The sequence below is a fragment of the Kogia breviceps genome, chromosome 3 (assembly GCF_026419965.1).
Source record: "Kogia breviceps isolate mKogBre1 chromosome 3, mKogBre1 haplotype 1, whole genome shotgun sequence".
Classification (NCBI taxonomy): Eukaryota; Metazoa; Chordata; class Mammalia; order Artiodactyla; family Physeteridae; genus Kogia; species Kogia breviceps.
The window spans coordinates 1712609-1725166 of record NC_081312.1 but is presented as its reverse complement, the minus strand read 5'-3'; the positions used below and the strand labels follow the sequence as shown (position 1 = coordinate 1725166).

Genomic DNA, 12558 nt, shown 5'->3' with positions numbered 1-12558 from the left:
CCGCCAGAGATGCCTGCAGGAGAGCTTATCTGCTTATAGTTATTTAGAACTTACATGTTCTAAATATTTTTGGAAGACAAATATTGCAAAACTCAGTTACATTTGGCCTATTTTAATGGCAGACAAGGAATAAGTGCTTGTTTTGGGGTATCACTTTGAGTTTTCATTTCCAAGAGAGAATGCTTACGCACAGAAAAGGCTATTACGGTTTTTAAATTGATTTTTAATTTTTAAAATTGGAAAAAATTTTCTCGTGTCCTACACATTTTATTTAATTTACAAAGCTTTGTAAATCTAGTAAATAAGAAATACTTTTATATTTTCTTTGATTTATGTCCAGTAACTCAAGTTGAGCATATCCATTCTGCTTAAATTTTGGATTAATTGCCTCACATTTAAAGTTCCATTCCTGTGCTTAATATATTGATTTTCTTTGTAAGCATGTAAATGCCTCACATGACAAATATATAACCCTAATAAGTAAAGTCTTTCTAGGTGCTTCTAACAACCGTCACAGATTTAATTAAACTTACAGTGTCTCAAGTTTTCGTAAATATTCTAATGTAAATTAGCAGTCAAATTCTTAATCACATACACAAAATTACTTACTTAAAATTGGACTGCACGTGCTCACTTGTGAGCTCACCCAGGGTCGGTGGAGGAGGGTTGAAAGGGAGCCGAGGGCAGGGGGACAGTGCAGTGGAGACAGGAGGCTGCGGAGAGGCCAGAGGACGCGACAGGCCGCTCTTCATCAGCTCAGGGTCCTTCCAGGTCACCCCAAATCACACGTTTCCCTGACGGTAGTTGAAGCGGTCGTAAGTCTATTTTTCTGAGTATGATGTTTTGCTCCGGGAGATTTTGACGTGCATATACAAACAAATGTAAACTTGAAGCTTTTTTCCTTTTTACCAGGAAGTGTCTGGCAGGCACCCTTACTGCATGTTTTTTTTTTTTTAATTAATTTATTTTTTGGCTGCGTTGGGTCTTCGTTGCTGCACTCAGGCTTTCTCTAGATGCAGCAAGCGCGGGCTACTCTTCGTTGCAGTGCGTGGGCTTCCCATTGCCGTGGCCTCTCTCCTGTTGCGGAGCACGGGCCCTAGGTGCGTGGGTTTCAGTAGTTGTGGCACACGGGCTCAGTAGTTGTGGTGCACGGGCTTCGTTGCTTCACGGCGTGTGGAGTCTTCCCGGACCAGGGCTCGAACCCATGTTCCCTGCGTTGGCAGGCAGATTCTTAACCACTGCGCCACCAGGGAAGTCCCCTTGCTGCATGTTTGATTCTTATCCCCCCAGAGGGAGGGATGTGATAACAGGACACTGCGATGTGGGATGTGGGTGGGTCGTAAGGTGGGGCGCGCCTCAACATTACTGGGTGATAAACTGGGTGGTTTTTTGGAGGGAGATGAGAAAGATCACTGAACTACTCAGCTGTGTGCTTTTCTCTGTCTGATTTTTATTTTACAATAAAATAGAAGAAAACAAAACCCCAAATCTGTCACTTTATTCTAATGATGAGAATTAAGATCTCTTAGCCGAAAATTCCTTTTGAACTTAATCTTTATTCTGCATTATACTGAGTAATACATGAGGATGATACTTGGTTTTAATTTAATATTATGTCATTGTAACTTTTATTTCTCTTAAGTGAATAATTTTCCCCTAAATACATCTTCTTGATTAATTATAGAAGGAAGAGTTGCTGGTATTTTGAAGAGAGGTGTTACTGAAAATCTCTATCTAAACTTGAGAGAAATTAACATGCCTCGTAAACTTATTTTTTTATTTACATTTGTGGAACAGAGCCTTTGTGGAGTTTTTGCGCAATCCAACAGACAGGTTTAAAACTCTTCCTGCAGTGTATATGGCCATTAAGATGTCTCAGCTGAAAGTTTCCCTTGAACTCAGTGTTCATTCTGCAGAGGAGATTGAAGGGAAGGTGCAAGGAGGGGCTGTTTCCAGGCTCAGGAATACAAGGTATTTTCAGAAGGGAGGTGGGCACAACTCTGTCCACCTGCTTTCACATTCTCAATATTATTTTTAAACAACTGTTTAACCTTGCTTAAGTTCACACTAAAAGCACTGGCATGGTAGCTTGGTTTCATCATCTCCTAGCTGTGTGTGCTTGGGCACATGACTTGACCTCTCTGAACCTCAGTGTTTTCATCTGTTTAATAGCTATGATACCTATTGTACAAGGCTGTTTGGAGGATTGGGTAGAACCATTGGTATCATTTTCAGTTTAAATCGAAGGGATTGACCCTAATGTTACTTTCCTTTCTTCCTCCTTACAGTTACTGCCTTTCTCTTCCTAAGCAGAGTAGCGTCTCCCTTGCCCTTAGCAGAGGCAGCAGCGGGACAGGACGCAGGCACAGCTGGGAGCAGCCTGCTGCTCTTGCCGGCACAGGCCACCCGTCCCTGTTGAGCAGGCAGGGTAGGGGGGCCGGGCTGCCTGCACGGCTCTGCTCGGCCCCCAGGCAGCTGCCGTGCAGTTCGCAGGCTGGCTTCTCTTGGACCAAATCAAATCGCCCTTCAGTGTTTCTGACAGATTACTTTACCTTTCGGTCATATTCACACAGTGCTGTATGTAGGAATTCTCCTGCGACCTTTCTCGTTTGTAATCTTTTTAACCCCATGAGGAATTTGACAGGGATTTGAGGAATTGGTGAGGTAGGGAAGTGTGTTCCATCAAGTTTCATCCAGTGTGGGATGGTTTGATTCTGAGAGTTTGGGAGTTGAGTGGGTTCAGCCTGTAATAACATGGAGTAGGCCTGTCCTGCTGGGTAACTTAGCCTGAGTCACTCTTATTTAATAGGTGGGTTGGAAAATTGGGAAGAGAGGTGGATCAGATTTCTTATAATTCTTCCTCTTCACTTAAGAATAAAATTATTAGGAAAGGAAACTTTTTATCAATTTATATTTCATCTCCTGGAATTTTAGCATTTATCATATTACTGCTTCAAGGGATGAATGATAATTCTTAGGTTTATTAGAAAATCAGGGCTTCCCTGGTGGCGCAGTGGTTGAGAATCCGCCTGCCGATGCAGGGGACACGGGTTCAAGCCCCGGTCTGGGAAGATCCCACACGCTGTGGAGCTGCTGGGCCCGTGAGCCGTGGCCGCTGAGCCTGCGCGTCCAGAGCCTGTGCTCCGCAACGGGAGAGGCCACAACAGTGAGAGGCCCGCATACCGCAAAAAAAAAAAAAAAAAAAAAAAAAAAAAGAAAATCATGTATTTGTTTCCTAACAACATTAAATAGGCTTGCATTCTTGTAGTTTTCTAAAAGTCAGAGTCACTCACCTCTGACACCACAAGTTAGGAAACATTGCAGGTCCTAGATTTAGAATTTATATCCTTAAAAGTAGATATTCCATAGCAGTCTTGACCTTTAGAATATATTCCTGAAGGGTCGTATGTAACTACTGGGGTACACACCCTACCCCAGGGCAGCTCAGGAAGCCATCAGAAGCTCACATTTCAGATAAGATCGACTTTGTCATCTCTGGCTTTAGGTCGTTTATTAAAATGTTCTTTTCTTATAGAAACAGTGGACTAGTTCAAGCAGTAACTTCATATATGTAAACATGTTTTCTTTGTAATACTTTTATTGCCTTTTAAAATAAATTGTGTTAAATAGGGTGAATGTGGACTTCCAGAAGCAGACAGTTGATCCTGTGCAACTCTCATTTAACACGTTAGACAGATCCCAGATGATTAGAGATCTCCTCTTAACAATTGCTGTTACAGAGGTAAGAATGGTGTGATCCAATCATTGGAGCTTTTCTGTCTTCTTAATCTAGAACTGTCATGTTGTACACATGAGATGGCGGAGGTATAGAGACACTCGCCCACGGCCTGTGTGCCTTAGTCACCTACACTGGACCCTTGAACAATGTGGGGCTAATTCATGGGTAACTCACTGTTGGCCCTCCGTCTCCATGGTCCCGCCGCATCCTCAGACTCGACCGGCCACGGACCATGCAGTCCTGTAGTCTTTACTGTGGAAAAGTATCCAGGTAAGCGGACCCTCGCAGAGCAAACCTGCCTTGTTTAAGGGTTACCTGTAGCAAATCTGGGTGAGCTTGAGTCACTCTCACTTGCTGAACTGAAATGTGGCTGTAACACAAATGTGTAAACACAAATATTCATTCTAGAGTCAAAGTTTAATTTTTAAAATGTTAGTACATTTTAAAATCAGTTTTGGCGACGAGATACGTGTAAAATGTTAATTGGCATAGTGCTATTTGCTTGTGTAATTCAATTTATATGCACAAAACTAGCATTGGCACCATTATTCATTGGGGTATAGTTTTTACTTCTTCAAAATAAAATTTCAGTTAAAATACATCGGGCTTCCTGGTAAATCTGTAGTTACCCTTCCCTGGGAGACTTCCCATAGAAACCTGGATGCCAGGAGACTGGAGAGCTCCAGCAGTGCGGCCCTGGCCGTCCTGCAGCGGCAGCAGGCGAGGACATCCACTCTGCCGTCCCCCCACTGCTCTTCCGGGGGGCTGTGCGTTCGCCCCACACCCGGCCCTCGCCACCCAGAGGGCACCTGGGGGCCCTGGAGTCTGCTCAGGGATGGACCAGCCCTGCCCTCACGTGTGCCCCCCAGAGCCTGCAGTGCTGTGCGTGCCCAGACGCCTTGTGCCTCCAGACGCCGTTGCTCACCTCGCTCAACCCAGGCACCCTCCCCCGTAGAATACTTAGGGACGGGTAATGTGGCTTGTGACAGTAGGGTGGCGTGCCAGGGCTGCAGTTTGAGTGTCTACCCCTCCTGACAGAAATCCTTTCTGGAGTTCACCTCTGCTCTTCCTCCTCCTTTTTAGGTGGTTGAAGTGGGGCACTTTTGGGGATACAGGATTGATGAAGAAGGCTCAGAGATTCTGAAAAAGCTGGCTGCTGAAATCAGCCGTCTGAAGTTGGTGCCCTTGCCCGTTCACCCACATCCAGACTTGGTCTGTCTGGCTCCTTTTGCTGATTTTGATAAAGAAAGCTACTTTAGAGCACAAATCCTTTATGTTTCTGGAAATTCTGCCTAGGTATGTTTTTCTGTAACAAATCGCTGAAAGGGAAATGAAACAGACTTATAGCAGTTGATAGAAAGTCTTTTCTAATTTCAAGTGGAAATTAAATCTAAAATCATTACAGTTAGAAAAGTGGTCTGGTAGAAAAGTTACTTCCGTCAGTGACATGAGGACTTAAGCCCCGTCCCTAGGAATCCTGTGAGGACAGAGCTGGGATGGGTGGTCGCGGGGCCGTGGTTGGTGGCACACAGCGTTTGCCTGGCCTGTACTAACGGAGGCGCTTTCCTCATCCTCTAGGTGTTCTTTGTAGACTATGGAAACAGAGCGCACGTAGCTCTGGATGTCTTAATGGAGATTCCCCGTCAGTTTCTTGAACTTCCCTTTCAGGTAAGGTTGAGACGCTCCTGTGGTCTGAGAGTGTAAAGCTAGAAGGATTCTGGAGGTCATGTGGTCACCCCTCAGCTTATGGACAGGGCCAAGGCCCAGAGGGCTGGCACTCTTTTTGTCATGCTCTCCGAATTTGGTTTCTGCTTTTTCCCAAAAATATATTGCTGTAGATATTTTTGCTAGTACTGCTTTTGGAGCAAGTTAAAATATATGGAGTGTTTCACACTTAGCAAAAAAAGTAGTTTTAATTCAGCAGTAATTTCTAATGCTTTCCCACATGCACTTTCTAAAAGTTATTCTAAACTTTTTTTGTTGTCGAAAAGGAAAACCAAGTTTTTTTTTTACCTATGAAATCCTCACTTACCCTGAAACTGTTTTCAGTAGGATTTGTAGGAGATCACTGGTGAGGATCCCTGCCCCAGGGTCACTTTTCAGTGGTATTTGGGGTGAGTGTCTCGCACATTTATAAACTGGCTCAGCTGTGCGCTTCTGTCCCGTAGGCTTTGGAGTTTAAGATTTGCAGGATGCGCCCATCCGCGACGTGTCTGGTGTGCGGCGAGCACTGGAGCGGCGGGGCCAGCCGGCGCTTCTCCTCGCTGGTCGGTGGCCGTGCCCTCCTCGTGAAGGTCTTCTCCATGGTGCACGGCATCCTACACGTGGACGCGTACCTCCCCTCGGCGCTGCAGGACGCCGTCAACGTGCGAGACGTCCTCGTCAAGGAGGGCTATGCTGAGCTGGCCGAGGAGCCCTATGAGTCCAAGGTGTGCGCTTCCGTCCTCCTTTTCGAAGCGTGTGTGTGTGTGTGTGTGTGAGAGTGTGTGTGTGTGCAGGGGGCGGGGGAGTGAGAGAGAAGGGGGGCCCTTTTCTCCTCTCAGGATATTGGGGGGTGAAGAGCTGGACAGTGTTCAGTGTGTTAAGGTCTGTGGTGCCCTTGTAAATGTCTTCTAGTTTCTTTGAGACCAAAGTATGGTGTCCAAGTGCTGTTCTTGTTGGTTTCTGATTATGGAGCTGGTTTTTTTTTGGGGGGAATGAAGATTAGATGTGAAAGTGTTCTCTGTTTGGGGAGTTTTTAAAAAACGGATTCCAAGATTTACCTCCCTAAGGAAAGTAATTGTAAAATATTAGCTTCAAGTATTTTGAACATTTCAAAATATCTTTCAACTGTTTCTTTCAAAATCAGTTCTGAAGCTATTTTTCTTGATCTGAAGGTTTGAGATGCCGCATTGAGGCTCATGTTGAAGGTGGTTTGTTTGTCCTTCTGTAATTTCTGCTGGGGATGAGGTGCCGAGCTGGGCAAGGGGCGAACAAGCAGGAAACGTCACCGCAGAGCCGGCTGGGCTGTGTTTCCGTGTGAGAAAGCACTTCCGGGGCTCCTGGCGATATTCCCAGCACGAAACTGACATTTTGTATACAAAAGATTCTTTTTCTCACTTTTCAGTTCTCTGATGGCTGAAAGGTAGTAAAGGCTAATGAATTGAGCCTTTAATGCATTCTGTTTTATTTCTTTTCTTTGAATTTTAAAATGCACTTGAGAAAATTATCTTTTGACACCTTATAATCTAAAGATCACCTAAGAATAAGGTCACGCCTATGAAATACTTTGATTAGCTTGGAATAAAATGCCTTTAGTACTGGTTTTCCTTTTAGCAAAATGAACTTTTCTTACTTTGTTCAGCAAAGCCATGAAGTTCTCAAGGATCCCTTTTCCAAATCAGTAGAATATGGGACAGACATGTCCATGCCATCCCCCTTGAAAGACGACGAAAAGTATCTGATCCGGATTTTGTTGGAGAGCTTTTCTTCCAATAAACTGGGTAACCCAAACTGCAAGGTAATTTATAGGAGTTATTTTAAAATACAGTTAAATTTAAAAAAAATCATTCTACATTTATAAGCTGAGTTGTAGCTAGTAGTCATGATGGTTTTTTTCTTTACTGTTTTTTTTAAATTAATTTATTTATTCATTTTTGGCTGTGTTCGTTGCTGTGCGCAGGCTTTGTCTAGTTGCAGCGAGCGGGGGCTGCTCTTCGTTGCGGTGCGCGGGCTTCTCATTGCCGTGGCTTCTCTTGTTGCAGAGCATGGGCTCTAGGCATGTGGGCTTCAGTAGTTGTGGCACGTGGGCTTCAGTAGCTGTGGCTCGCGGGCTCTAGAGCGCAGGTTCAGTAGTTGTGGCGCACGGGCTTAGTTGCTCCGCGGCACGTGGGGTCTTCCCGGACCAGGGCTCAAACCTGCGTCCCTTGCATTGGCAGGTGGAGTCTTAACCACTGTGCCACCAGGGAAGTCCCTCTTTACTGGTTTTTAACTGTTACTTTTCAGCTGCACAGACTGATTGTCCTCAACTCCTAGGCGGGACGTAGGCTGTACCCAGCCCTCCTGGAGGCCACGGAGGCCCGTGAGAGGCTCCACCCGCAGGCAGCCTCCCTCTGTCCACTCTGTCTGGAAGGCCTCCTCCGTCCCGGTTCCTTTCCTCTTCGGGTGGTGGCTGGAGAGTGGTATTTCTTTTCAAGTGGAAGATTGGGAAAAGTCTAGTCTCTTCTAGAAACGGAAGATCACTGTATTAATAAACATTTTGGGAAAAATTATTCTGAAAGAAGACTTCATTTGGAAAAAGAGCTGTATTTCGCTTTCAGTTTACTAAGGTAAATGTAAGTGGCTAATCTTTCATCTAAGGTTCCAGGACATGCTTGTATGTTCTATTTTGTTACAGTGATTTAAACCTGGGGCACAGGAGACACCAGGGCTCCCAGTTTACCACAAGGGGAAAGCTGTGTGTTTTTTCCAAAACCATATGGCGTTTTCTGATTTTTTTTCCATGAGGGAAAATACCTAACTTTGGTAAAACGACTTCAGTTTTGTATATTTTAGGTTTCTACTTAAGTTAAATTCTTTGTCCACATTTCAGAAATTAGAGAGATTACCTGGTCACTAGTATATCTATGTGAAAACAATAAAAGCATTAGACTAAGTTTGTTTCTGACAGTTATTAGAGGAGATTAAAAGGTATTTCATTCTGAAAAAAAAATCCAAATTTCTAAAACTGATAAAGGAATATAGACTTCTTTTTAAAAGTCAACTTTTGTCAGACAGGGTCTCACCAGAAAAGCAGAGCCGCTGTAAATGCAGCAGTAAGTGAGATCCGAGTCAGCTCTTACACGAGTGTGGCAGAAGCTGGAGTGAAGGTCTGGAAGGGCCGGAGGGCGGATCGCAGAAATAGTCCACCTGAGCCAGCTGCTTGCAGGCGGACAGCTTGAGGCTTGTGAGAGCGCGCGTACCTGGTCAGCAACGTGGGGTCACGACCGGGAGCTCGTGTAGAGAACTCGAAAACCACCCCGGCCAGGGGAGCTTCTGTGCACTGGGGGCCCGGCCAAGTGCCGTGCTGGGCCGGCAGCCGGGAAGCCCGCTGGCTGCGGAGTGCGCCGGCAGCAGCGGCTGCGCCCGACACGGCCCTCTGAGCACATGGCCCCCAGTTCACCCGGGCCCCAGTCTCGCTCAGCTGCTTCTGAGGCAGCTCAGAACAGAAGCATTCCAGTGGGGGGTTTCTGGGGGATGCGCAGGAGGTGGTGCTACCAAGCCAGCAACACACCATCCTTTGTTCAGCTTTAAGGTTAAGATTTCACCTGCCCTGTGAAAAGAAGCAGCATATTTTGACCCTGCTGTTTGCTCTTTGCTCTGCCAGGTGGGAGTAGTTGGCCCGTGTCCGCCGAGTGAGCACACTGTGGACTTAGCAGTGCAGGAGGACAGACCTGAGCGGTGGAGCACCCGCTCTGCTTGTTAGCTTTTGAATAAAAGTCCTGTGGGCGGTTAAAAAATTAAACAGCACCAAAAGGTTTGTTTAAAAAAAAAAAAAAAGAAAGAAATCCAGTTTTTTGATTTCTCTGGTTCTCACCCTCCAAGAAAACCATTCTAACTCTTACCTGTTGTTTTTGGAGTTGCCTCCATCTTGATAAGTACTTTATTAAGTCAATTATGCTTTTTCATGATTTCTGCTTTAGTCATTAATTGCTGCTATAATAGATGAAGATTGAGCTCTTTCCATCATTCTGTACCTTATTTTCCCCATCCCCCCATACAGTCACGTCAATACTGCTGGTTAAATCAGTCATCAGTCTTTATAACATTAACTTTGTAAATATTATTTTCTGCCCAAACCAGGTAGTTGATTTGATGGCATCTCCTTCCACATCACTTTAACTTAGAGGGTAATTGCCTTGCTTTTCATGTGCATAATTCTCTAGTCACTTATTTTTAAGCAGTTGTTTATTTTTTAAAAGTTATATATTACTTGCTAAGTAAGTAACTTTAAAGTTACTTAGTAAGTAACTAAAAAAAAAGTTACTTAGTAAGTAATACATATCCATGATGTGAAATGAAAAGGTTTTAAAAGGCAGGTAAGAAAAGTCTGTCTTCCCATCCCCCCAGCACCGAGCTCTCCTCTGAGGCGGCTGTGGTTTCTTCATTTGCACAGCCCTTCAGCGGGTGTTTGTTGAGCACATACCATGCCCCAGGCACCGGGGCAGGTGCTTACAGACACTGACACCCTCACAGAGCTGACCTCAGAGTGCGTATAGGCAAAGGACGGGCAACCAGGCAGGCAGCGGTAAGAGCTGTGAAGTCAGTTGAAGGGACCGAAGGGATGGGGCAGAAGGTGCCTGTCGTCTCTAAAGGGCCCGGTGGTAAATGTCCTAGGCTCTGTGGGCCACGTGGAGTCTGTGCTGCTCATCAGCTCTGCAATCATAGCTCAGAAGTTGTCATAGGTGATACTTAAAGAAATGAGTGAGGCTGCATTCCAGAAAAACTTCATAAAAACAAGTGTCAGACCATGATTGTGGTTTGCTGACCCTGCAGTAGAGGGCAGGGGCAGGTGCAGGGCAGTGACACTGTCCTGTAGACAGCAGTCAGGGAAAGCCTTTGTGATGGGGGGACAGCAGGTAGAGATCCCATCTGGGGATATCTGGGAAAAAGGTGTTCTGGGCAGAGGAAAACGTGCCCAGGCCCTGTGGAGGGAGCACATGCTTGGTGTATTTGGAGAGCCAGTCCGGAGGCTGGGGGCAAGGATGGTTAGGAGGGGACATTAGACAGAAGCCAGGTCTGGGACTGTGGGGCAGAGTCCAGCTTTTATTCTGAATGAGGTGGCGGGCTCACAGAGGGGCTTGAGCAGTAGTATCGTGTCTCAACTGATTTTCTGAGAAAGACCATCCTGTCTGCTGCATGGGGCACAGGGTGAGACCACTTGCAGGTAAGGCCCAGGGAGAGACACTGGCGCTGAGAGCAGGTGGCCGGACTGGGGTGTGTTCCAGAGGGGAAGGGACACGGGGGAAGAGGGTTGGAATCTAAAAATCAGAGAGGAAGAATGTTCTCGGGACACCAGTGTAGTGGGCTGAACTTCCCCTCAAAGCTGTGTCCATGGGCTTCCCTGGTAGCGCAGTGGTTGAGAGTCCGCCTGCCGATGCAAGGGACACGGGTTCGTGCCCCGGTCCGGGAGGATCCCACGTGCCGTGGAGCGGCTGGGCCCGTGAGCCACGGCCGCTGACCCTGCGCATCTGGAGCCTGTGCTCCGCAACGGGAGAGGCCACAACAGTGAGAGGCCCGTGTAACGCAAAAAAAAAAAAAAAAAAAAAAAAAAAAAAAAGCTGTGTCCACATCTTAACCCTTGGGACTCTCTGTAAATGTGATCTTACTCAGAGAAAGGATCTGATTAGGTAAGTTAAGGATCTTGAGATGAGAAGATCACCCTGGATTTAGGGTAGGCCCTAAAGCCGATAACCAGCATCCTTATGAAAGACACACAGAGGACCCAGAGGGAAGAGGCCATGTGAAGATGGAGGCGGAGACTGGAGCTATGTGGTCATGAGGCAAGGACCACCCGGAGCCACCAGAGGCTGGAAGAGGCAGGGAGAGCCTCCCCTAGAGCTGCGGGAAGAGTGGAGCCCTGCTGGCCCCTTGCTCTCAGACTCCTGGCCTCCAGAGCTGTGGAGAATCCACTTCTGTCGTGTCAAGCCCCCCAGTGTGTTACAGCAGCCACAGAAAGCTAAAAAATGGACACAACCGCCATCTTTATAAGATCTAACACGGGAAAAACTGGCTCCAAAGAAATCCCACAGTGACAGAAGCTCTGACTAATACAACTGTAGATAGAACACCCCTCCCCAAACATTCTCTGTTTAGAAAATTGAGCAGGGAACTATACAGATTTAGTGAGATTCATTCCAGAAAATACTTTTTTCAGTGAAAATTTTCATTGTTGATACAATGCTCATTAATGTGTTTTAGATTCACCAACACTTGGTCAGAACGGCAGGCGAATGCCTTGTAGCTGGAGCTTCCTGCCTGACGTCTAGTTGCTGCCCCTCCTCCCGTCCCGCACCCTGTGGCGTGCACGTCACCTCAGTGCTTAGATGCCTCTGGTGCAGCCTGGACGCGCCTCTGGCTGTCGCGTCACCACGCGACCTTGCAGCCCAGGTCCCAGTGCCACGGGGCTATTTCTCATCATTTCCTGAGCCTCGCAGGTACTTGGACATTCTCTCCGTGCACACAGGGTTCCTTCCCCGGGGACTGACTTCTGCCCCTGCTCTGCCCCTGGTGGATTCCTCCTCTTCCTCTGGACACCCCCAGGGCTGCCCCCCGTACTGCAAAGCTGTCTGTGAGTCTCTGGACGGAATTAAGTTTCCCGTTTTCTGGGTGGTCCACGCATCTGCTTATGCTACCAGCATTAAGTGGTTCATTTATTCCACGAGCATGTTTGGATTGCCTTTTGCGGGGTTAGGGTTAAATGGCCCTGCCCCTTAGTAAATGCTAAGAGAGGGGCTTCACATCATATGTCTCTTAAGGGTAGAATCGGTACTAATTTCTGGATCTGAAATACCTGACCCCTACTTGGTATTCAAATACGGTTTGAATAGAACCCAGCACAGTCTGGGGAGGGAGGGAGACATCGACATACTGTCGGGAGGGCAGGGGCTGAGGGGCGGCCCTGTGTTTAGGGGAGCAGGAGGACCACGGGCGGGGCCGAAAGCCACGGGCACACACCGAGACGGCGCTCCTCCCCGTCCAGGCTTCTCTGGTGGGGAGACCCGATGGCGCGGGCCAGTGCATGTGTCTCGAGGCAGCTGGCAAAGCCACCTCCTGTCATGGGGCTTATTGCCACGGAGATG

The 12558-nt window shown here is 46.9% G+C and overlaps 1 protein-coding gene across 1 annotated transcript in view; it reads left to right on the top strand.

The window, feature by feature from the left end:
- The window catches only part of TDRD9 (tudor domain containing 9), a 64838-nt gene extending 57085 nt beyond the window's left edge, over positions 1–7753 (top strand). The window contains 7 exon segments of the mRNA XM_067027593.1: positions 1798–1971; positions 3631–3742; positions 4823–5035; positions 5318–5407; positions 5908–6168; positions 7083–7238; positions 7724–7753. Of these exon segments, the coding sequence (XP_066883694.1) occupies positions 1798–1971; positions 3631–3742; positions 4823–5035; positions 5318–5407; positions 5908–6168; positions 7083–7238; positions 7724–7753 (1036 nt within the window).
- The last annotated feature ends 4805 nt before the right edge of the window (positions 7754–12558 follow it).